The 24,746-nt window shown below is 50.5% G+C and overlaps 1 protein-coding gene across 3 annotated transcripts in view; it reads left to right on the top strand.

Annotated features, from left to right (window-relative positions):
- Positions 1-24,746, top strand: part of BCL2 (BCL2 apoptosis regulator) — a 192,516-nt gene that overhangs the window by 16,374 nt on the left and 151,396 nt on the right. Inside the window, exon 2 of one of the 3 annotated variants that reach the window (XM_005224105.5) lies at positions 4,758-22,289. The exons of 1 other annotated variant lie outside the window; for it this stretch is intronic. In XM_005224105.5, the coding sequence (XP_005224162.1) occupies positions 4,758-4,844 (87 nt within the window). In that variant the 3' untranslated portion in view covers positions 4,845-22,289. One more of the 3 variants, XM_024984176.2, reaches the window with a different exon arrangement.

Below are 24,746 nucleotides of genomic sequence, written 5' to 3'. Positions count from 1 at the left end.
AAGGAAGGAAGCTGATATTAATTGGACCTCAACATGTGCCAGCCTCTGAGTTTAACACCTTTATGGATAGAAGATTATTTAACCCCAGTAACCTCCCCTCTGACGGTAGGAAGTAGAATTATGGATGAGGAAATAGAGGTTCTGCAAAATCAAGTCACTGCCTAGTAAGAGGCAAAACCAGATCCTTTTTTAGGCCATCCAAGTGGTCATTGATAGCCTCTGAGACGTCAAGAAACTTTTTAAAATCTGAAAGCAGAAATTATGAAAAATAACAATCTGATGCATGTGACTTTTTGGTTTCTTTTGCATCTTTTTAGGAAGCCAGTTAGCCGTCTTTATTTTAGTAACTAGGAGGTGAAATCTTTCACTCTATGGACTTTTAAAGTTCTTTTATAGTTGAAAAGAGAGAGAGAGAGACGCACACACAGAGAAACAAAGTGTTTCTTCTGTCTCTCTCCTCTTTGGCTCCAATAGTCTGTATAAATAGCCTTTGAAAACTACGTAGTAATCACTGTTTCATACCCAGACGAGACACCTGATTCAGAAACCCTCCCCAGGGCCCGCGTGGGGTGGGGTGTGTGTGTGTGTGTGTGTGTGTGTTGGAATAACAAACCCACAGTGCTTTCCTGGTTCAAGAGAAATGATCTCACTGTCCAATTGTAACCTGCCTAATGCCTTCATCAAAACAGGGACAAGTCTGCGGTTTTACCCCTGGTTTGATCCTTGGCCCTTCACTGTTCTTATTTTAGGCATGACCTTCATGTTTTTTCCAAGAGTCCAGAGTTGGAATGACATGTTACTACCCTTTACAAGATGACGATGTATCTGTTTTTATATTTAGCTGTAAATTTTATTCTACTCATAAACAAACCCACCTCCAGCAACTGTGGTGCATCAAGAGAGAGTTCTTTCCGTCCTCCTCGGTGTGATTGGATACATTTGGCCCAGAACAGCACAGTGTTTCCAGCATAACATTCGAACAGGATGCTGTGTTGATCTCAGGGCTCAGGGAGTGTCCGCATGGGCCAGGAAACTATTTTCTTAAAAGAAACTAAAACACCAAATTCTGACAAGATAGGAAACTCTTACTAGGCTCCTTATGAAACTCTTCCCCACCCCCACTGCAATCTCATTAATTGTTGTATCTCTTGATGTTATTAAACATGTAGAGATGGAATGTTTAATTTTAGGTTCATGTACAGAGTGAAATAACTCAAATTCAAGAGGGAAAAAAAAAAACAGTTTTAAGAGGTTTGCTTAATAAAGCATTATAACTTTTAGAGTAGACCTTCATGATATTTCATAAGGAAGCAAAAAAGGAAGGGGAATTATTATTCAGGCAGAGGGACAATAGTAACCTTTCATTAAGTGAGACAGAGTTCAGCATCAAACCCTCCAAGCCCTGGGTTCTGTGTTTGCCAAACTGACGCGCTACCAGATACGCCCCTCTCTCATGGACCAGACTGCTTTCAGAATGCTGTTCCAACATAACCTGATGTGTTTCGTTTATAAGCTCTCACCCAATGGTATGGTATTTTAAAAGGCTGCCTCTGCTCTTTTACAAATCCTCAAACATCCCAGGGACTCCAGATATTTGGGATCTTTGTTCTCTTCATGACCAAGTACGTGACCTCAGGGTTGTCTGGCTGGACCTCAGGATGAGAGGAGGCTTTGGAGTCTGTGTCCAAGACGGGCTTCCTGGCCTCCTCTACGCCAGCTCTCCCTGGGATTATCCATGGTGCCCTGGGGACTGGGAGAGCACCCCTTTGTCACCAGTATCGTTACTTGTGAGCGAAAGGCCTTTGGGACTGCAGACGCCATTCACGCCTTCAGAGACTTCTGTTTTGGTGATTCTGATGATCCTCAGGCCAAATAGGAACAATTTCAACCCCTGCCTTGCAGAGGGATGTCACAGAGTTCATCACATAAAAGCACGTGACGAATAAAAGCATGGCCATCATTCTTAAGAGGTTTGATCTAAAATACATATATACATATATTACATATCTGTACATATGTGTGTGTATCTAGTGATAAACCACAGGTAACTAAAATGCACCATTTTGGTCATTTCTGGGCACAGTTCAGCGCTCTAATACGCACGTTCACACCATCATCCGGGGCTTCCCTGGCGGCTCAGACGTGAAGAATCTGCCCGCAGCGCAGGAGACCGGAGTTCAATTCCTGTGTGGGGAAGATCCCCTGGAGAAAGGAATGGCAACCCACTTCAGTTTTCTTGCCTGGAGATTTCCATGGAGGGAGGAGCCTGGTGGGCTAGGGAGATATAAATAGTATTTACCTCTAGGGACTGTCGTGACAATTAACAAGTGAATACATGCACAGCCCCTGGAGTAGTGCCTAATACACAGTTATCACTGTATAAATCATAACCATTGTTACAATAAAAACAATTTCGAGCTGTGCCATCATTCATGCCCAGAACTTTTCGTCGCCCTGAGCGCCTCCTCCCGCTAGGTGCAGGGAGCCACCGTCCTGGGTTCTGTCTCTATGAACGTGACTACACTGGGTATCTCAGGTAGGTGGAATCATACAATGCTTGTCCTTTTGTGTCTGGTTTATTTTGCTTAATGTAATGTTTTCAAGGTTCATCCATGTTGCAGCATGGCTGGGAATTTCATTTGTTTTTAAGGTTGAATAATTTTCCACCCAATTAAAAAAAAAATACATCTTCTCTCAAGGTTAGTTATCATTTTTCCCCAGCCAGTAGAAACTGTGGATATAGTTAATTAGCACTGAGTTGGCAGAGGAGGCCAGCAAATTATTGAAAAATTATTTCTAAGAGTCTGATTGCAAGGAACAAGATAAAAATGCTATTAAGATTAGCCATGGAATAAAGAGCACAGCCGTGTGAGGCTCCTCTGTGTGGGGCAGGCAGTAATGAAGATCTCGGCGCCCCTGAGGTTATCAGTGGGATGTGAGCAGGGCGGTCTTCCTTACTCCCGAGGATGCTGCTGCCTCATCAACGCAGGCTTCGTTTCCATAGGAAGAGTTGAAGAGTTCAGGGAAAGTGGGTAATAAGATTCAGAAGTACTTCTGAATCTTATCCATTCTGAATTGTTATTTATTTATTTATCTTTTTAAGATTAGGCTTCAGTCATCTGAAAAATCCACTTAAGTGAAATGATTCATTCCAGAGAGTGAAACAGAGGAAGGAAAGCAGTAATGGTGTAAAAAAAAAAATTGAAAAAGACCAAAAGACCTTAAATGATTTTTATTTACCTGCTGTAATTTTTCTTCTCCTGCCTCGTTTTTTTGAGTGGAGAATTAGTAGGAACTCACCCAAGTGGCTGTGACTGTTGTGACTTCTGAGGGCGCTTTTGCTGTCTCGCTGCACTTCAGTCTTCCTCTCCGTGCACACATTACATCGCTGGCATATTTAGAAGAGCCACGTGACGAAGAGTAGCTCGTGTGAGGAGCTACTTTATAGTCAGTGCCTGAACTCTGAGCATCTGACTCCTGACTTCAATCTGAAACGTGTGCGTGTCTGAATCTTTGTGACCCTGTAGACTGCAGCCCGCCAGGCTCCTATGTCCGTGGGATTTTCCAGACAAGAATACTGAAGTGGGTTGCCATTTCCTCTTCCAGTGGATCTTCCCTGCCCAGAGAGTGAACCCGTTGTCTCTTGAGTCTCTTGCATTGGCAGGTGGTTTCCTTACCACCAGCACCACCTGGGGAGCCCTCCGTCTGAAACCATCTCACAATGAAAGGTGGTCCTTCGTTCATTTCACATTCTCTGTGCCTGCTGGGGGTCTGGGCGTGATCTCTGGCCTCATGGAGGGCAGTCTCCAGGGAGACAGACACAAATACATGCGACAGTCCAGGGAGTTTTTTTCTGAGAAAGTTAAGGTGGCTTCTCAGAGGATGAGCCATTTGGCCTGGGTCTTGAATGATGAGTAGGAGCTTGTCCCATGGACAACGGGAAAGGCTACCATGTACGCATTAACGGAGTCCAAGAAGGGTCTGACAAGCTTGACAGTGGTACAGGGGTCAGCCTGACCAGAACGTGGGGATTACGGGGTAAAGGAAGGAGATGAAGCTGACGCACAGTAAGGCTCATTCATTAAGGCCCTGAATGTCTCTAGGGAATTCAGATTTGATTTTTCATGCAGTGGAGATCTGGTGAAGGTTTCTAGCAGGATGGTGGTGTGTATGTGTGTGTTGGGGGGAGGGCAGCATGGAGCGGGATGGGGGATGGGGCGGGGTCCTTCTTGGGGTGCAGCTGGGCACCAGCCCCTGCACACCTGCCCCATCTTCCCACTGAGATGGGACAACCATAGTAGCCTTTCAAAGGCAGAGTCAGAGACTTCCTGGCGGTCCAGGGCTTAAGACTCCACGCTTCCACTGCAGGTTTGACCCCTGGTTGGGGAACTAAGATCCCACCTGCCACGCATGCAGCGTCCTCCCCAGAAAAGGTAGAATCCGTGAGATTCGTTGGAGTTGAGGACTTTGGATGCCATCTGACCATCATTGAACACTCCGAGGCCAGCACAGACTGGGTGCCCGGTAGATGCCAGCTGTCTCGCTGGTGGCATGGACAGTTGCCGTGGGGCCCTCCGAGCGGTACTGCAGGCTTCACGCGGCGCCCGGCTGTGCTCGTGATGAAGCAGAGGTTCCTGGGGTGCGCGCTCCGTGCCGGACGCTTCCTGAAGCTCTGTCTGCGTGATCGCGCCGGTTTGTTCCGGCCGTCGGTGAGCCAGGGTTAGGCGCTCTTCACGACCTCTCCCCTCCTTCCACAGTCTCCCGAAAACTGCTGCTCTCGAGGCCCCAGAAGAGATGACTCGGGCAAACCGAACCCGCGGCAGGACGCGGAGCAGCCTGTTTAGGAAACCACTCGTCTCCCGCAGACGCACCATCTGAGATGACCGCAGTAGAAGCAACAGGGCAGTAATCACCGCGCCACAGTCTTTTCCCTGGCGTGAGAAACCGCTTTTGTAATGAAAATGGAATTTCTCTGGGAAGTCGTCCTAGAAAGAGATAGGCAGCTGAAATAAAATAACAAAGATGTAAATAGTGTCGAACAGTTTTCTGCGTGTTTTCCCCGTGACACTTGCCTGCCTGGCGGAGTGACTCACGTTGTTCACTCGCCATCTGCAGTCGGACGCCTCGGCCCGGAGGAAGAGACAAGGAGCGGGCGCGCCCCCCGAGGCCCCCTTTACCGCGAGCGTGCTTCGCACACGGGGCTGCCGTCTGGAGGGGCCGCTGGGGTCAGCGTTGCCCCCAGGGCAGCAGCCTGTGGCTTTCTAGAAGGAAGAGGGGGTGAGTTTGGTTTTCCTGGGGGCCCACGGCGTTCAGGTGCGTGTGTCTGCCTGGATGGGTGCAGCCCTGCGTGGGGCTGTAAACACAGGCCACAGGTCCGAGTCGTGGAAAGCAAACTCTTGTCATAAGCAAGGAGGTGGCGGTCAGGTCACATCTCAGAGCTCCTTCACGTTTACCCCGGAGGACCTCGATTTTCGTGTCAGTGTGGGAGGGTTCCGTTGCGATGCTGATTCTGACTGGGGGACCTCTCTTGCTCTCCCGCCCTCGTAACTGGGGACCACAGCAGTGGCCGTCGAAGCCCAGAGGGAGGGCGCAGCCTGGAGACCAGCCACGTCCCCTTGGCTCCAACCTTACGCAAATCTGCTCAACAGAATGCAGATGGTTTCACAGGGACGCAGGACCCCGGGCTACGTGCTCGTCTGTTTTCAGCCTCCCCTGGGCGCTTAGCAGCAGCCGCGTCACAGGCCAGGCCCGCAGTGCGGCCGGTTCAGGATGCCTTGGAGGAAGGGCTTGGAGCGCCGTGGAGACCTTGCTGGCCTTTCCTCCTGAGCAGCAGTGTCCCTTCTGGCTCCTGAGACCAGGGCTTCCATGTTGTGAGAGCAGGAACAGTTCGGCATGGACTGGTGGCTGTTGTTTTCAGCTGCTGAGTTGTGTCCGATTCTTCGCGACCCTGTGACCTGCAGCATGCCAGGGCTCCCTGACGTCACTGCCCCCCGGAGTCTGCTCCGGCTTTTCAAGCCCTGTACTGCCCCTCTCATCCCAGTCTGCCTCTCAGCACTTGGCATCCCACACGTTGACTCACTGCGAAGCAGCGTGCACAGCGCTGATCAGAGGCTCACGTGTGCCAGCAAAGGGTGGACCTGAGTCTGAAATCTACCCTGCGCTGTCCGGTATGGGCCCCCAGGCACGGTGGCTCCGGGCCTGTGAAAAATGGTGAAAGTGAAAGTCACTCGGTCGCGTCCAACCCTTTGCGACCCTATGGACTGTACGGTCCACGGAATTCACGCCAGAATATCGTGTCCAACCCTTTGCGACCCTATGGACTGTACGGTCCACGGAATTCACGCCAGAATATCGGAGTGGGTAGCCGTTCCCTTCTCCAGGGGACCTTCCCAACCCAGGGATCGATGCAACTCGACTGTAGAATACACACTAGGTTTCAAAGACTTAGTGTGAAAAGATGAATGCAAGCTACTCATTAGTCACTTTTCTGTTAATTGTGTGTTGAAATGATAACATTCTGGATATATTGGATGGAATAAATATATTCAGTGTGGCTACTAGTGAATTGAAAACGACATCCAGGGCCCACGTTTTATTTTTATTGGATGCGTGGGTCTGCACTGCTCACCATTTATCGCGTAGTGTGGCCCTCTTTTGATTCCTGTGTTTGGATGTTATTATAGAGGAGGGCTGGAGAAGGCAATGGCAACCCACTCCAGTGTTCTTGCCTGGAGAATCCCAGGGACAGGGGAGCCTGGTGGGCTGCCGTCTATGGGGACGCACAGAGTCAGACACGACTGAGCGACTCAGCAGCAGCAGCAGCAGCATAGAGGACGGCAGAAAGGCGCGCAGTGTAGACAGCTTTGTGTCGTGTTGTGTGACTTCACCAAGTGGGTTAAAGCCAGGTTCTGGGTGATCCCATTGTCGGTCCATCAAGGTAGCAAAGGCCTGGCCACACTTAGTTTATAGTTGAATGCTTTTCAAGGATGATTTCACTCGCAAGTATAATTTCAGACTTTTGACTTACAGTTCACTGCCTGTAAGAAATAACCTGAAAATTACCTGTGGAAATATCTACCATGTCAAGATAGTGGAATGAGGTCCTATCTAAAGTAACTAAGTCTGTCTGTAAAGGGACTCAGCCATGTCCTCCAGCCCGACACGACGCTTTAATCAGAGAGTGTAGCTGGTGTTCAGTGGAAAGAATTGACTCGTGTGGAATGTTTGTATCCGTCAGGTCAAGGGCAGTGGAGGGTCAGGCCATGGAGTCATGACGGGGGACCGTTCCTTCTGTTGGAAGTCAGCCACTGTCGTGTCCGACTCCTGGTAGCAAAAAGCAGAGTCAGTGGATCTCACATGTCAGGGAGGTCTGAGATTGAGTGGGGTCATTCATGGGATGGAAGGACAGACGTCTGTGTGGTGGACGACAGAGCAGGACCCTGGGCTGAAGCGGCAAGGGCCGAGATGCAGGAATTCACATCCGAGTTTTACTCCCAACACTTCTGACGGCAAACGTGCGGGGTTTTCCGGACACCAGCAAGCAGTTCTCCAAATTCCTGGGTGTCAGCTGGGTGTCCTACACTTCAGCTCAGTTCGGACGCTGACTCCCTGGAGTTCGAATCAGTTCCCCCGCACATTAAGGGCTCCGTCCCTCAGGACTGCCGCACTGTGGACTCCAGTTGGAAGTCTGGGCCACTGAAGGGCTCTTGGAGCCCCTTCCTCGTGCTTGCTGATTTGTTAGGATGGCTCACAGGGCTCAGGGATGTGCTTCTGTTACTGTCGCTGGTTTGCTCTAAAGAGTACAGCTCAGAAGAGCCGCGTGGGGAGCAGGATGTGGAGGAGGGGCGTGGACCTCCGTGCCCCCTCTGGTTGTGCCACCTGCCAGCACCCCAGATTCCTCGCCGACCTGGAAACTCTCAGAACCCCATAGTGGAGGGGCTTTACTGCCGTTTCATTGTGTAGACATGATGGATTAATGTCATCCATTTCTGGCCCTTAGTGATCAACTCCACCTCCAGTTCCTCCCCTCTCCCCGGGAGGTCTGGGGTCCCAACCCCCAAGCATGCCTTGGCCTTCCTGGTTGACCAGTCTCCACCCTGAAGGGATCCCCCAGCCCTCAGGCATCTCCTTAGCACACAAAGGACACTCCTCACTGGAGATTCCAAGGGTCAGGAACTGGGGAGAGGCCACACACCATCTCAGGTGCTCCTCTCTCCCCGTCTCTCAGGGAGTGACGAGGATTTTCAGAGCTCTGTGCCTGGAACAGGTGGGTGTGGTGGTCACACTGAGTCGCTTAGTCACGTCTAGACTCTGGGAGACCCCGTGGACTGCAGCCCCCCAGGACCCTCTGTCCGTGGGATTCTCCAGGCAAGAATACCGGCGTGGGTTTCCATCTCCTCCCCCAGGGGATCTTCCCCACCCAGGGGCAGAGCACACGTCTCCTGCTCTCCTGCACGGGCAGGCAGGTTCTTTAGCACCGAGCCACTGGGAAGCCCACCAGGACTGGAGACAAGGCCAAATGCCTCTTTTTCATCGTGTCACACAGCGAACACGGACAGAGGATGGAGAGGTGGACTTCGGGGAAGAAGAGAGGAGCTGTCAGGGCCACAGCCAGGAGGAGGGGTGGCAGTGAGGTTAGCGCGGTGTTCAGGGCCCTGAGAGCCGAGGGTCTTGGCTGTATCCTCCTGCTCCTCCGCAACCTGCTCTTCGGGCGAGTCACACCCTTCTCTGAGCTTCAGTTACTTCCATCTGCAAACCAGGGAGGTAGGTTAGAAGGTCCGTCTAAAATGTTGTGATTCTCTGAGCTTTGAAGGCCAGAGAATGAGCTGGGATGGTATTAATAAGGTATCCATGAGAGCGTAGGGTTTGGTTTTTACTGCTGTTCTTCCTTTTGTCTCATCTACTCGGGGGCCCTGAGACCCACGGCAAGTGTCAGTACGATCGTTGGTCTGGACCATTCGTTTGGCCCCAGATGAGCAGAGGTGGGGTCGGGGTTGCCTTGCGGCTGCAGCCAGCACACGTGTGTCGCAGTGTAACAGCTGAAAACACGCACACTTAATTGACTCTTGGCGCGCTCTGTTCTCCTCCTCCCCATACCTTCTGTGATTTATAATTATTTCTCCTCTCATATCTTGAGAGTCTCAGGTAGCCGTTTTCCCACATGGATCACGAGCTTTAATAAATCACTCCCTGTTCTCTGTCTACCACTGTTTTTTCTACCCTCTACTTCCTGTGAGTTTAAGAAGTTTCTGGGCCACTGCTGAGCTGGAGAACACTGTAAGAATTTAACCACCTTTCCTTTTCAAAGACGATATTTTAATTGCTTTTAGTAAGTGCGGGAGACAAAAACCCTCCGATCCCAAGGTAGCTTTGAATTTGGTCGAGCATCGCTCTGGAGCCCAGGCCCCCGCGGGGGCCCAGCTACCCCCGCCCCCACCTCGTCTCCTCCGCTCAGCGCCAAGGAGCCTGGCACGGTTTCTGTTGGAATGAAAAGATTGGCTGAGGTGCCCTAGACAGCAGCCCCACCAAACTGTGCAGAAGGTTTAGTCTACATACCAAGGCAGCCTGGGTATTAATTGCATTCTCTGTGATCACAGAAAAGGCGCTGAATTATTCTCTTCGCATTTTAAGAATGACAGGCTGTGGCTGTGCCAGCTCTGAGCATCACACGTGGTAACACGCGGCACGGAGATGCTGGGTTTGGCTGTTAAAAACGCATGGATGTGATGGTCTATGGTCGGCAGCCAGCTCCGTCTTGAAAAAGGGCTAAAGTTGAACTGTTTCGTAACTGGTCCCTGTCGAAGGTCCCTGGTCAGGAAGGGTTGCCGTAAGCTGACGTGAGCTATGAGAGCGTTTCCCGTTTGGGAACCTTCCTGTGAGTTTTGAAGTGGGGCTGCTCTGGCGGCCTTGCTGCGGTTGAACCTCGTCTTTGTGTTTGTACAGGGGCTGGAGAAAAAGGGGCCCGGCGTCTTCCGTGTGTCCTGTCTTCGCCTCTCCCAGGCCTGTGCCAGCGGGCACGTGCGCACCCCAACAGCTCGGCTCAGAGCTGCGTTCCCACTCGCCGCGGCCCCTTTGAGTCCGCGTTCCCTCTGCGCGGAGCACCCCCGTTCACCACGCGCGTTTCTCTCCCAGTCACTGTCTTCTCTGACCCTGCTGAGGCTTTCGGCTCAAGAGCTGCTGGTGAAGACTGTGCCCAGCCGCGAGGAGAGGGGAGAAGCAGGCGTCAGCCCGTGTGGTAGGGTTTCCTTCGCTGAAAATTGTCAACTCTGTGCAGCATCCCACCCTTCCTTCTCAGCCCCCTAAAAAGAGGGGGCTCTGCTGATGGTAGGGTTCGAGTGTGTTTTGGTTTAAGGCGTTCAGTGGTTCAGAGAACCTCTCGTTCTGGGCGGTGCTGTCCAGAGAAGTATTTAGATTTCCTAAGATTGAACCTCGACCTTCCTTCCTTCCATCCCTGTGGCTCCTGGACCGCCCTGCAGGGTGGAGGTGGAGGGGCAGCTGCTGGGAGCCCGGCTTGGCCGCGATGGTTGGGGGGCCTGGGTCGCCTGCTGCGCGGGTCACGTGTTCACGGGCTCTTCGTTTTGGAGCGTCCCCATCTGAGTGCTGCTGTTTCTGTTCAGCTGCTCGGTCCGCCCCATGAACTGCAGCAGGCCCGCTCCGCTGTCCACTGTCTCCCCGAGTTTGCTCAGATTCACGTCCACTGAGTCGGTGATGCTGTCTGACCATGTCATCCTCCGCCAGCCCGCCCTCCTCAGAGTGTGCCCGCGGCCACAGAGAGGCTCCAGAGACCACCAGGTGGGGTGAGAGCCGCCCTTGGTCACCTGCGGCAGGACAGAGGTGCCCGAGGCCCGAGCAGCTTCTGCCTGAGCCCACACCTCCTGTGGGCACCGGCTCCTCTTTGCTTGTGTGTGAGTGTGTGTGTGAGTGTGTGTGAGTGTGTGTGTGTGTGTGTGAGTGTGTGTGTGTGTGTGTGAGTGAGTGTGTGTGTGAGTGTGTGTGTGTGAGAGTGTGTGTGTGAGTGTGTGTGTGTGTGAGAGTGTGTGTGAGAGTGTGTGTGTGTGTGTGAGAGTGTGTGTGTGAGTGTGTGTGTGAGTGTGTGTGCGTGCGCACTCTGTGAGGGTGCGTCTCACGGTGGAAACTCCTGCAGCAGGCACCTTTTCTAACAGTCCCTCTCCCCACCTGCACACACCTGTTTCACTCACAGAATCACCAAGAACTTTTAAGCCAGCCTTCAGTGGCATGTCCTGTGGCTGAAGAACCATTCATTTGAGACCCTGGGGGAACGGCTCTGCCTTCCTTCAAAGACCAGTCTGTCTGCTGCCCATCCTGAGTGCCTGCCAGGGGCCACACGACATGCCTTCTCCTTCTGTGTGTGAGCCCCCCTCTTGATCATCAGACTGCAGCTTCCAACCCAGAGTGTCCTATGTAAGTGCAGGAGAGGAAGATTGGGTTATTTATTAGATACACTGCGCTATCTAGAACTTTCTAAAATTGTGATATTCTGTTTCAGTGTTCACATTAACCTATTAGATTACCATTCTTTCAGATCTAGGAAGACCATAAAATTTGTTGTCCAAGCTGGGGTACTTGTGAGAATGAACAGAAGGTATTAGGAATTCTTACTTTTGGACGTCAGGGTAAATGGGTGGTCCCAGCAAACTGGCATGCATAGCAATAACCCTGGCACATCCTTCTTTTTAAGGACTGGACACCATTATTTTTTCAGTTTTGTGCCGTCTTCCAGCATTTTTCTGAAAACCGGATGCACTGTTTTGTGGGTTTCTGTGTCCTTCTACTAAAACCTCACCCCCCAAACTTACTAGAACCACCTTTCTCCTACTCGGTCTCTCGAGGTCTCGTCCGGCCCTGTGTCTCCCACCCTCGGAACGAAGTCCGGTCGCGAGTTCCTGGTGCCCGGCTCTCCTGTGAGCTCAGCTCTGCTTTACAGTGGCTTCTAGGCTTCTTGGACTGTAATTGAACTTCCTTCCCATGGGATTCTTCTCTCACACAAATTCGTCTCTTTGTTTAGGAGACTAAGAATAGGAGGAAGAGACATAAGCTAGACTCTGTCTGCTTCGGCAAGGTTGTCTCCCACCTTCCTACGTGAGGAAGGGATGTATCTGAAGAAGGCTTGCAGCAGTTTTGTTTGTTTCATTGAGGGGAAAAAAGAACAGTCGTGAGTAGCCCGGGACCTTGTTGGTGGGACAGAAATGGTTCCATGCAGACTGAGTTCTAGGGCTGTTTGCTTGTCTCTGTGCTGTTGAAACTGCCCTTCTGTGCAGCCTTACAGGGGGGATAGGTATTGATTTAAATTGCAGACTCCAAGAGGGTGAAAGTGAAAGTCGCTCTGTTGTGTCTGACTCTTTGCGACTGCATGGACTGTAGCCCGCCAGGCTCCTCTGTGCGTGGATTCCCCTGGTAAGATTACTGCAGTGGGCCATTTCCTCCTCCTGGGATCGTCTGACCCAGGGATTGAACCCAGGTTTTCTGCACTGCAGGCAGATTCTTTACCTTCTGAGCCCCCAGGGAAGCCCCCTGAGAGGGTTGAGGCCCTGTGTGTCTCACTCTCTGTGAACGGTGCCCAGGGCAGGGCTGTGAGTCTGCCGACCCTCGATGGGCATCAGCTTCCATGCTCAGGCTGACCTGCTGAAGAGCCTCACGCCACATGCGACAGTGGCCGCCCTGCCACGTAACTTTCCCGTCAACACCGCGTTGTGAGTCTTTGATAAGAAAAGTGATGACTTTTTGAAGAATGTAGAATTTTCTTTTTGTAACCACTAACTTCCATCTGCCCATTCAAAATAATAATACATTTGGGGAACAACTCAGTGATTCTTTCAACAAATAAAGAAGAATGGAAACCCAGCAAACACGCCCTCAAGAACTTGACACTGGAAGAAAACCAGCTTCGTCTTACCAAGTAACTCTTGTGAAAACCTTATCCTTTTTTTTTTTTTTTTTGCTTTTTTTGCACGTTTCAGTCTGCAGCTCAAGTAGGCCACAGGAAAAGCATGGCGTACCTTCAAAGAGCCAGTTGGGCTGGCTGGGCTCTTTGTATTCGTGGAAAACAGCTGTGGGCGCCGATCGCAGAGGTCGGGCTTTTGTTCCACGCGAAGGTGGAAAGGCTCGGTCCTGAGCCGCGTTGATCTTCCGTGGTGGAGGAGTTGGCAGATACAGAGAGCTTTCTCAGCGTCTTCGGGGCCTTTGAAACGAGTTCCTAATGAGCTGGGGAAGAGAGACGCGGGACGGCCGTGGGAGGAGGAAAGAAACACGCTTCCCACACAGCGCTCGCATCTTCTCTTGGTTAGTGTCTGGGCTGCTGCAGAGTGAATGAATTAGATTGTTTGTTTCCATTGCCTTCTACCGAATAATAGAAGTACCACTCGAAGCCCTGTGTTCCTTCTTTCTGCGGCCTGAAGCGGGAATGAAGCCTGTGAAAGGAGAGCTGTCCAAGCCCTGAGTTGTATTTCCCTCCTTCCCCCGCGCTCTCTCTCAAACGAAACGTCAGCCGTGGGGCTTAGCCTAAGCTTCGGTTGTAAAGGACTGCAGCTCTCGCCTTTATTATGAATGAGGTGGTGAGGTGTTTCATTTCAAGTTAGAAACGAGTTTTAGGAACTTGCTTTGTGTTCGGGGGAATGTGTTGAGTAAGCGGTTTGGAAGGTCCTTTAATATGGCTAGCCTTGACACCTCTGTCTGTCCATTAGTCAGTCTGTCTCTCCCTTTTCTTGACTCTGGTGAGTGACCTCCTTCCCGGCAGCTTGAAAGTCGCCGGAGGCAGCTGCTTCTCGGACGGGCACTTCCGAGAGCCCCAGCTCTGCTTCTGTGCTGTTTGCCGAGGAGCCTTTCCACCTGATTTTCTGCTGGCAGCTCCCGTTTCACGTGTGATCAGAACATTTAATTCAGGACTAAATTCCTCACGGTCGCCCCAGCACCTTTCCTGGGCTCAGCGAATCTCCCTTCGTGTGATCACTGTTCTCCTGGTCTCCTAGTGTGCCGTTGTAGCAGTGTGAGTCACTCAGTCGCGTCTGACTCTCTGTGACCCCGTGGACTGTAGCCCATCAGGCTCCTCTGTCCATGGAATCCTCCAGGCAAGAAGACTGGAGTGAGTTGACGTTTCCTTCGCCAGAGGATCTTCCCGACTAGGGGATCGAACCTGGGTCTCTTGCATTGTGGGTGGATTTTTTGCCGTCTGAGCCTCCAGGGAAGCCCAGGGGTGCCATGGAGGCTGTATCTTCCTGCTTCTGCTCACTCACTCCCGACTTCCCTGGTTCTCCCTGCATTTTGCACCCCTAACTCCTGCCAGGTGGTTCTTTCAACCTGCCTCAGTTTCGCCTCACTCCAGTTTATCTTATGCTTTGTAACAGAGTTGATCAGAATTCTTCACTGATTTTTTTTTTGTCAAAAAAGGGCTTCTCCTCTCCTCCAAGATAAAGGATTCCACTCTTTAAGAAAATTCACTTCTAATGGTGAATTTTCAGCTTTCAGCAGCCCTTGCTACTCCTGAGCAAGATTTCCTACTCTAAACTCATCTTGTCTTCTTTGCTCTGGGTGTTACATTTTCTTGCTGTTTGTACATCCCAGAAGGCTCTGCTTTCATCTGTTTTCTGAAAGTCTCCATCCCGAAGGCTCAGACCTCCTGGAAGAAGGTGACCTGGCTGGCTTCCACATCTGTATCTCCTCCTAATCCCTGTTGTGACTCCATTCAAAGCTCTGTGACATGCTGTCTGATATGGCTTTGATACACAAGTGTTTGCCATCTTTCTTCCCCCTCCTTGCTGAGCTTATAAACTTGTTGGTATCTTCTTGCCTAAAAAAGTCTCCTACCTGTAATTACATTTGCTGAGTAAATGAGGTTAGTGGCTTTGCCATCTTTTATTGAAGACCTGTTTACTTCTCTCCTTCCTTCATCCTTTCGACAGTCATAAACTGAGAATCTGCTCTGGTGCCAAGTGTGTAGATGCGTCTGAACAAAGCTCAGATCCCTGCCCAGAAGGTGCTTATGTTCTAGCTGCTCCCGAAGACAAACCATCCTTGCACCCATGCTCCTCAGCTCTCGAAGAAACGGGCAGCATTGTAAATGTGATTATAGATTGTTCCGTGATTAAACTTGGCTTCCACGAACATTATGCCTTCTTAGTAGTTTGCAGCTTTGAGGATCTGACTCTTAGAATTGACGCTGCATCCCAGTGGCTATGATGAAAACTCTACCGCTTTTCCTTGCCTGACCGTGAAATCAAGTCATTTTACAATTGTTCTGAAACAGTGACAGAGGTCTTCCTGACCATGAAATCAAGTCATTTTACAGATTGTTCTGAAACAGTGACAGAGGTCCCCTAGATTCCAGTCTTAGCTGTAGTGTTGAAACTCTTGCTAGGCAGCTGCCAGTTTGCTAGAACCAAGTCCGTGCTCATTTTCCTTTGGTTATTTGGTACATGTTGTAGAGCAAAAGGGCTTCCCTTGCAGCTCAGCTGGTAAAGAATCCACTAACAATGCAGGCTCGATTCCTGGGTCAGGAAGTTCCCTTGGAGAAAGGCTAGGCTACCCACTCCAGTATTCTTGGGCTTCCCTGGTGGCTCAGATGGTAAAGAATCTGCCCGCAATGCTGGAAACCTGGGTTCGATCCCTTGGTTGGGAAGATCCCCTGAAGAAGGGTATGGCAACCCACTCCAGTATTCTTGCCTGGAGAATCCCATGGACAGAGGAGCCATGTGGGCTACAGTCCATGGCGTCAAAGAAAGCAAAAATAAAACAGCAGTGAATTACATCTTAGCATCCATACCGTGCAAAGCAACTTATTTTCAAAGTTTAAACTATGTTATGGATGAGGAAGAAAGACTATTGTGTGGATTCATAAAAATATGCTGTGGAAGCATATACATTACCATGTGTTAATTAGATAGTGGGTGGTAGTGGGAGATTGCCGTGTGACATGGGGCATCTGTGACAGCCTAGAGGGGTGGAATGGGCTGGGAGGGAAGAGGGAGGTTCCTGGAGGCTGGGGACAGAGGTATACCTGTGGCTGATTCATGTTGATGTATTGCAGAAACCAACACGACATCGTAAAGCAGTTACCCTCCAATTAAAAATTTAAAAAGGAAAAAAAACTATGGCAATGTTAATGACAAATGCATTAATGGAGAATGTGCCTAAAATCTTGATTGGATCAGGACAATTCTCTACTTGTGTTTTTGAATGACTGTTGTTCACAGGCTCACAAACTCAGACTGCTCTGATGTGCTGTTTTCATGTAGGACATTAGAGTCATGAGTTCCTTTTTTTTTTTATTGTAACTACTGTGAAATGGTGTTTGCGGAGAGATTGCTTTCAATGCCAAAACCCAACAGTTTTGTTTTCAAATTCCTGAAAACTAAAAAGAGAAACCTTGGTGACATCAGTGTTCCAAATTCAAAACATCCACAAGTGGACTCCTCAGCTTCCTCCTTGAACCCACTGTTCCCGCGTCCGTCTGTCTGTCTGTCTGGTTAATGACACCACCGTCCGCCCAGGCAAAGCCCCAGCTCCTACGTCACCTTCAGCTCAGTTTTCTCATCTGTAAGGTAGAGCTGTCCTGGAGGCAGATCTTTCTTGGGAGGTCCTCTCCTGCTCTACACGTCTGCACCTCTGAGGCCCCTTCTTCAGACGTAGGCCCTGTCCTTCTGAATTCTACCTCGGAAATCTCTCTCATCCAGATCCCCCCCTTTTTTATCCTGCTTCTGCTGAATTCGACTTCTCATTACTCCTGGACGGTTCTCTAACCTCTCAGTCCCCCTGGCATTATATATTGATATACAGTAAAGATCACTTTTGTGTAAAGTTTGGTGAGTTTTGACAGAGGAATGGAGATGTGGCCATCACCATAATCTGGACACAGAGCAGTTTCCTCAGTTTTCTTGGGACTTCCAGGGTGGCCCAGTGGTTACGACTCTGTGTTTCTAATGCAAAGATGGGGTTCAATCCCTGGTGGGGAAACTGAGGTCCCACTATGGAGCAGTCAAAAAAAAAACTTTTTTAAACCTGAAAAATATTTATTCTCTTGCTACCCCTTGTAATCAAATCATCCCCCATCCTTAGCCCTGGTAACCACTGACTTTTTCCCACCCCGTCTCCAAAACGTCATATAAATTGGTCTTCCTCTCTTTGAACACCTGATCCGAGTCCATCCCTTCTTTTCAGTGATGCCATATCTTTCTAAAATGCATCTCTATCATAGACCTCGAGAAATCCTTAATTTCTCTGAACTTCCGTTTGCTGGTGACTGGGCAAGAGTGTAAAGTAATTAGCCCGAAGAATTCATTTTTTTTTTTAAATTGGAGGATAATTACAATATCGTGATGGTTTTTGCCATACATCAGTATGAATCGGCCGTGAGTACACAGGTGTCCCCTTCATCCTGAGCCCCTCCCACCTCCCTCCCCACCCAGCTAGAAGAATCCTGTTCCTCCAAAGGTTGGCTCCTGAAGAGGACCCTGAGTGACTCTCGTGGAGGCCAGAAAGGCAGTGCGCCGCTCTGATTAGGCAGCGGTGCCCCGGAGCTGCTGGGGTAGAAGGATGGAGGGACCCGGGGAAGCAGCAACTGTGGCAGGCGGGCCGGGCCTGCAGGGGGAGCCAGGACGAGGGCCCCGGAGCATCCAGGTCGCCTGCGGGTGCCCGGGGACCCCTGCACAAGAGACCCCCCTCAAGTCCCACAGGGCTGGGAGGGTGCCTTCTGAGGGGGTCTTCGTGTTGAGAAGGGAATCAGGGGACCCGGTCTACACAGGAGTCTGCTTCCCGGGTCACCGTGAAGGTAGCAGGGGCAGTGAGCAGGGCTCGGACGCTCTTCCCCTGATTCTGGGCCATTGGAGCCTCTCGTTTTACATCCTGCCCCTCACCCCGAATCGCCCCAAACCCTCAATGGCCCCTACCTTGGAGTGCAGCCCCACGTGTGCCCCAGCGGCATCCGCTCCGCCTCCCTGAATCCTGTCCCCACTTCAGGCCCAACTGATGTCCCTTTTGTCTGCATTCTCTGTTTTCATACGTACCTAGGTTTTGTATCATAATTATTCATCTGTGTCTCTCTCCTCCCTCTTGAGCTTTGTTGAAGGATCTCAGTTCATGGCTGATGAAATGAAATTATTTCCTAAATAGTTTGAGAATAGTGAAAAAGAAAGTAAGGCATTTCCCCCCATCCTGCTCCGATTTTTATGCTCAAGTGGCTGGTCTGTGATGGGGCAGGCTGCAGTCTTGCATGTTCCCTGCAGTCGTGAATATATCAGGCGGTCTGGTTTCAAACAGCCATCGGATGGTCAGCGTTCCTCAGGTGGCCTTCCGTGCGCACAAGCCGAGGACTCAGTCCAGGCAGACCTGGAGCGGTGAGGGCTCCCCACAGTGACACAGCCAGGCACCCTGCTGTTGCGAAGAGTTGGGGGGAGGCCCCCCGATGGCCTGGGGCACCTGACCACCACCCTTCCTCACCCCTCACCCCCATCAAGTCCTGTGTGTGCTGTCAGATTGAAGTTGCCAACAGAAGCCTGGGATCACAGAGACATGCTTGCTAAAGGTGTTGAGTGGATGACCTTCCAGAGTCTTCCAAGCCCATGCTGAGACACAGCACACTCCTCCCCCGAAGCTGGTATTGCCCCCACTTCACTGCCTCCCTGAGCCTGTCTGTGAAACCCACGCTCGGGATTCCGTTCCAGGGCAAGAGCCGGAGCACGTGGCTGACACATGTTCGGTCTGTGGCCCACACGAGCCCCGGGGGCATCCAGCCCTCTGCAACCACTCCCATCTTGTATCTGCCTGTGTTCAGTTTACCAAGACACGAGGAGGATGCCGGCTGCAGCTGCCTCTCTCCCAGGGCAGCTCCCACCCGGGTCATGCATCCCTGGTGAGGGTCTGGGGAGTTGCAGGGCCTCCCCACCCAGGCTCGATTCCTCGAGAGAAGGCATCAAGGACGGAGCCCCTGCTGACACCTGTCTGCCTCCCCCAGCCAGTCTCCAGGACAGTGGTCCCCAGCAGCGAACAGCAGCCCTCCTTCCTGGCCGGGACAGCTGAGTACACAGGGCTCTCTGGCGGGTGAGAAGTCTCCCCTCATGGTCTTTATTTTTCCGTTTAAAAGCGTCCTTTCTCTAGCCTCCTGCCCTCCCTCAGCTGCACAGACGCCCCTCTCTGTGCTTGGGGTGGTGCAGCTGCAGGTAGGCCAGATGTGGTGGGCCCTGAAAGGCGGGGCGGAGAACCTCCGTGCCCCGGGGTGCCCGCAGAGCCTCTCTCCTCTCCCCTGGGCATCCGCACTCGCTGCAGCGGAGCCTGAGGGGGCAGCCCCTCCGGCGCCCTGAGTCTGGAGCCAGAGCTGCACGCGCCTCCATGAGCCCAGGAGAGGACAGTTCTGAGCAAACCCCACGTTCCCCCGACCTCGACCCCGGTGCACTGAGTCCAAAAGTCTAGTCCAGATGCACCCATGGCGCTTTAAAGGAAGATGCTCAAACGCCAGGAAGGCACAGAGCTCTCTGCTCTAAATACTTTTGCTTTTGAATCACAGATCTGAAGCTGCCTTGTTTGGATTTAAAATTCCACAATGTTGATTATGTTCCCTGTCACTATTGCAAAGGCTGAGTCTGGTCCAGGCCTATGGGATCCAGGGCCACCCTAGCAAAGACCACCTTGTTGTGAACGACCTTGTGAAGAGCCTGAACGCTTTTGGTACAACCCAGATCCTAGGAATGTCTATAGGAGAGACTGATGGGTACATTTGGGTCCTTTTGCTCGAGAGCCCTGCAGGACTGTCCGTGACCCTCCCTGTCCCGGTGTGGGGGTCCTTGGCCGTCTTAGTTGGGAGGACGCCACCCCTGACCAGGGCGGGTTGCTGGGGAGGTTTTCCCTTCCAGGCAGCACCGGCTCCTCAGCTCAGCGCTGGCCTCTCCCATCTCACAGAGCGTTCCTGAGCTCTGTGCCGAAGGGCCCTGCCACTAGCCCATGAGTGTGTGGTGCTTAGTCCCTTGGGTCGTGTCCCCTTCTTGGCGACCCCATGGACTAGCCTGCCCGGCTTCTCTGTCTTTGGATTTTCCAGGCAAGAACACTGGAGTGGGCTGCCATGCCCTCCTCCAGGAGATCTTCCCGACCCAGGGGTCAAACCCGTGTCTCTATGTCTCCTGCATTGGCAGGCGGGCTCTTTACCGCTGATGCAGTGGACTGAATAACTAAAGCATCCTCCCCGCAAATTCACATGTTGAAACCTAACCCCAGTGTGACGGTACCTGGGGCTGGTGAAGAGGTCATGAGGGAGGCACCCTCAAGACTGAGAGATCAGTGCCCTCATCAAAGAGACTCTGGAGAGCACCCCCCTTCTCACACAAAGACTGTCCTGCGCACCAGGACGTGGGCTTTCCCCAGACGCTGAGCTTGCTGGCTTCTTAATCTAGGACGTGCCAGCCTCTGGAATGGTGAGGGACAAATGTCTGTTGTTTATAAACCTCCCCGTCCATAGTATTGTGTAATAGCAACCCAGATAGACTAAGACACAGGGGCTCCCAACCTTGGCTGCACATTAAGATCACCCAGGGAACGTTTAAAAGCCCAGTGTCCAGACTGCCATGTGTACAACAGTGAGCTCGTGGGAGCCCACTGCACGGCACAGATGCTCTGGTGACCTAGATGGGGGGCTGGGCGGTGGGGAGAGAGCGCCGCAGGGAGGGGGTGTGTGTGCACACAGCGCTGGGCAGTGGGGAGAGAGCGCTGCGGTGGCCTAGATGGGTGGGCTGGGGAGTGGGGAGAGAGCGCCGCAGGGAGGGGGTGTGTGTGCACACAGCTGAGTCACCTCACTGTACAGCAGAGAGTGACACAACATCGTAAACAACTGTACCCCGATTAAAGGATTCCAGCGCCCAGGCCGGCTCCCAGACCAATGTAATCAGAATGTTGGGGAGGCAGGGGAGTGGAGGATAGGACCCAGGAATGGGCATACCTTAAAGCTTCAGAGATGCTCCCCCAGGCAAGGCTGAGCCATCACTTTCATCAGGACCCTGAAACGGGCATCATTCCCGTTTTGTTGACCCGTGCAGTTCCTGTGACAAGAATTAGGTTCTGGTTGCCCAGGAAAGTAAGGCTTCTTTTCTGTCACTGCAAAGTCTGAAGTCAGATTTTCCACTGGAATAGGAAACAAACGCCAAGTTTATTTTAAAAGTGCTCTTGATCTACCTAAGACTAGGAAGCATAAAGCGTCCCGTGGGAGCGGTTTATTCTCACGTTTGAGTGCGTCTCGGCTTCCTCTGAACCGGGCCAAAGTGGCCCCGTGACTTCCTAGGACTGTCATTGAACTGAAAATTCTGGACCGTGCCTTGGGTGACTGAGAAAATGATCGAAACGGTTTTTTCACCAGACGGTGGGCAGTAACTTGGAGAGACGACGGATCCCATAAATCGCACTCTTTTCTGTTGTGTTTCCAGACTGGAGGACACACGAGCAGAGGATCGCTCCTAGTTGATTATGTTCAGTGATTGTTTGTTTAAAACTTTGAAAGAAGAAGAGCAGATGCGGTACGCTGGCTCTTAGTTAAACACGCGAACGTTTTCGGGCTAAGAAAATAAACAACCAAATTGGTGATTTGCTTTATTACCAAACTGGTCAAGTTGTAGAGGCAGGGAAGAGTCCAGCTCCTAGACTGGAAAAGGTTAACTATTCTTGTCAAGAAAGACTGAAAACTCAAAAAGCTTTACTGTTGGTTGAATGTCACTGAAATCAGAAAGTGATTCATTTGGTACCTACCGACCAAAGACCTTTACCCGTGACATGGAATGTTTTTAAATCTGAGAGATGGGCTTTCCAGAACTCTGCAAATGACGTCTGCTTTGGCATTTGGCATTTGGGCACCATATTTAAGGCCTAATCCTGGTGGGAGTGGTGCTCTGGGCCTAATTACCCAGAAGGCAAGGGAAAAAAATCCCTCGAATAGAAAACAGGGGAGGGGAAATATGTCTTGAAAGTTTCATTAATTGCAAAATGAAGTTAAATGGAGCGTTCAATAAAAGTACTTCTCAGAACCAATGGAGGGTTTCTCAGAAAGAGCCCATTAAAGCTGGATCCTCTAAAGCAGTGGAAATCCCAGGAACAAAAGCCAGATGCCTGGAAATTGAGTTTCCGAAGAATCTCTGAACTGGTACAGCTCGATAATTTACAGAAGAGAGTGGAATCACTGACTGTTCTAAAATCTGCTCAGCTGAAGTGGAATAAGGCGTTCATAGCTTCCATGGACCATGCACATGCAGCTCTTGCTAATGTTACTATTTTTTTTTAACTGCCATTTATTAAACATTTTCCTGTGAGCCAGGACCTGTGTTTTGACATTCATGATTCCGCTCTTGGTGATTACACAGATTCAGTGCCTGTCCCAGAAGTCATCAGTGCATCATGGAAGGGTCCCCACGCCAACTCTTTGGTGTTTGGAGTAGGTAAGATCTGTAATCTGATTCTGTGAAATCTGACATCTGAAATATTATTTAGCTGTGTGTGAAAGCTAATCTTGAAAATAAGATTTCCATTCTTGTGACATGTTTTACAAACTGGACCTCCATTCAGGAGGAAAAAAAAGAAAAATAAAGGAAGTCTGCTTTCTTTTTAGCTTAAAGCATGGGTTAAACTGGGTGTTTGGGCAGATTATTTTCAAGGCCACTGTAGGCCAACGCATATAAATCTGGGGTTTTGAAGATTGGAAGCAATTCAGATAAACCGCCAGGGTAAATTCCTGCCCTTTGGCACATGAGAGAAGTAACTGCTAGCTGCATCTTGGGGACTGGAATTGCCGTTTAAAGATAATCAGAATTGCAGTTAGGCATCATCAAAGGGTGACCTGAAGCTTAACTTTCTTAATCACACGCGTCGAGAACTTGGGATGCCAACCCTAATTGAAATGAGTGATAAGTCAGGTAACATCAATGCCCTTCCACTCAACCACCATCTTTAATTTACCTGACCAGCACCGAGTCCACCTTAGCTAATGAATGCTACAATCAAAGTACAGGCATTTACTAAGAATACTTAGTAAATCTGACAACGTTAGTTACTGCTGCGGACTAATTTTAGTTCACTCTTCACCATAAGAAATTCCTTTAGGTATTTATATTGAGTATTAGATGGAATTAAAGAAAGAAACCCTGCACAGCCGAGTAACCTGGAGCCACGTGGATGTGCTGGTTCCTCTCTCTTGGGAACACGTTAAAATTAACTTCTCTGGTTTGGGGACGTACCTTGCAATGGCAATTGACACCATTTCTTTTTTTTTATTTGCCCAAGCAGAACCTCCATGCCCCTCAACTGCCATTCTCCTCTCTTCCCCCAACCCCTACAATCCCCATTCAACTCTGTCTCTTATGGATTGACCACTCGAGGTACCGCTTGTGAGTGGACTTATCTTTGTGATGGCTTGTTTCACTTAGCATGGCTTCAAGGCTCATCCACGTTGTAGCATGTGTCAGGACTTTCTTCTTTTTTTAAAGATTTTTTTTGAATGGACCATTTTTTAAAAGTTTTGATTGAATTTGTGACAGTGTTGCTTCTGCTTTATGTTTTGGTGTTTTTGGCTGCAGGGCATAGGGGATCCCAACTCCCTGACCAGGGGTCGAACCTGCCCTCCCTGCACTGGGAGGCCAAGTCTTCATCCACTGGACTGCCAGGGAGTCTCAGAGCTTCCTTCCTCTTTAAGGCTGAATCATATCGCATTGTCTGCGTAGACCACGTTTCTCTTGGGTACCGATCAAGTGGTGGGATTGTTGTAGATGTAATACCAGACAGTTGTCCAAAATGTTTATATCAGTTTACATTCCTGCTTGGTATGTATGAGAGTTCCTGATGTTTTATTTACTCTCCAACCTTAGACTTGTCAGTCTCTTTATTTTTAGAAAATCAGCTGTGTTCGTAATCATATCACAGCATTGTTTTTGCTTGTTTTTATGTTTCTCTGATGATTAATTGCTCACTACCAGTTGCTTACCGCAGGTTTCTTGGCTGTCCTCGTCTGGGCCATGCCTGCTCAGGTCTCTTGCCCGTTTTGCAGCTGCGTTTCCTTGTCTCATTCTTGTGGATTTCTAGGCATCCTTCACCTCTTCGGTACTACCTCTCACTAGTCATAGGGTTGCAAATATCTTACTCCCCCTCTGGGACTTACCTTTTCACTCTCTTAACAGCATCTCCTGATGAAATGAAGTTCTTTTTTTTAAAATATTTATTTATTTTGCTGCGCCAGGTCTAGGTTGTAGCACACGGGACCTTCGGTCTTCGCTGTGCGATGCCAGACCTTTAGTCTCGATGTTTCAGTGTAGCCAGCCCGTCGTCTTTCCCTTTACAGTTACTGCTTGTGTTTTGCTATCCCGAGGTCACAAAGACTTTTCTTTAATATTACCTTCTAAAAGTGTTATCCTTTTGCTACTCGTTTACATTTATGCAGTACACCAGGAATTATATGAATGTTTTGAGCTGGGGCAGGGGGGCAAGTTTTTCTCGTGTGGTTATCCAGTCAGCTCAGCCCTGTTCACTGGGAAAGCGTCTTTCCCCTACTGCTCTGCAGTGTTCGAGTTCTCCAAAGCGCGCGTCTGTGTGTGGGGTCTGCTGGCGGGCTCTCTGCTCTGCTGCGCTCCTCCGTTTGCCGCGGTGGGCCGGTGCCCCCTCTCTTCCGTGTTGGGGCTTTGTGGGCCGGTGCCCCCTCTCTTCCGTGTTGGGGCTTTGACCTCCAGCAGGTGGGCTGTGTTCTCACTGTCTTGTCCTTCAGTGTCTCGGCAGTCTTTGCC

The sequence above is a fragment of the Bos taurus genome, chromosome 24 (genome assembly GCF_002263795.3).
Source record: "Bos taurus isolate L1 Dominette 01449 registration number 42190680 breed Hereford chromosome 24, ARS-UCD2.0, whole genome shotgun sequence".
Taxonomy (NCBI): domain Eukaryota; kingdom Metazoa; phylum Chordata; class Mammalia; order Artiodactyla; family Bovidae; genus Bos; species Bos taurus.
Note: the sequence above shows the minus strand (reverse complement) of the source record. Positions and strands in the feature narration are given on the sequence as shown.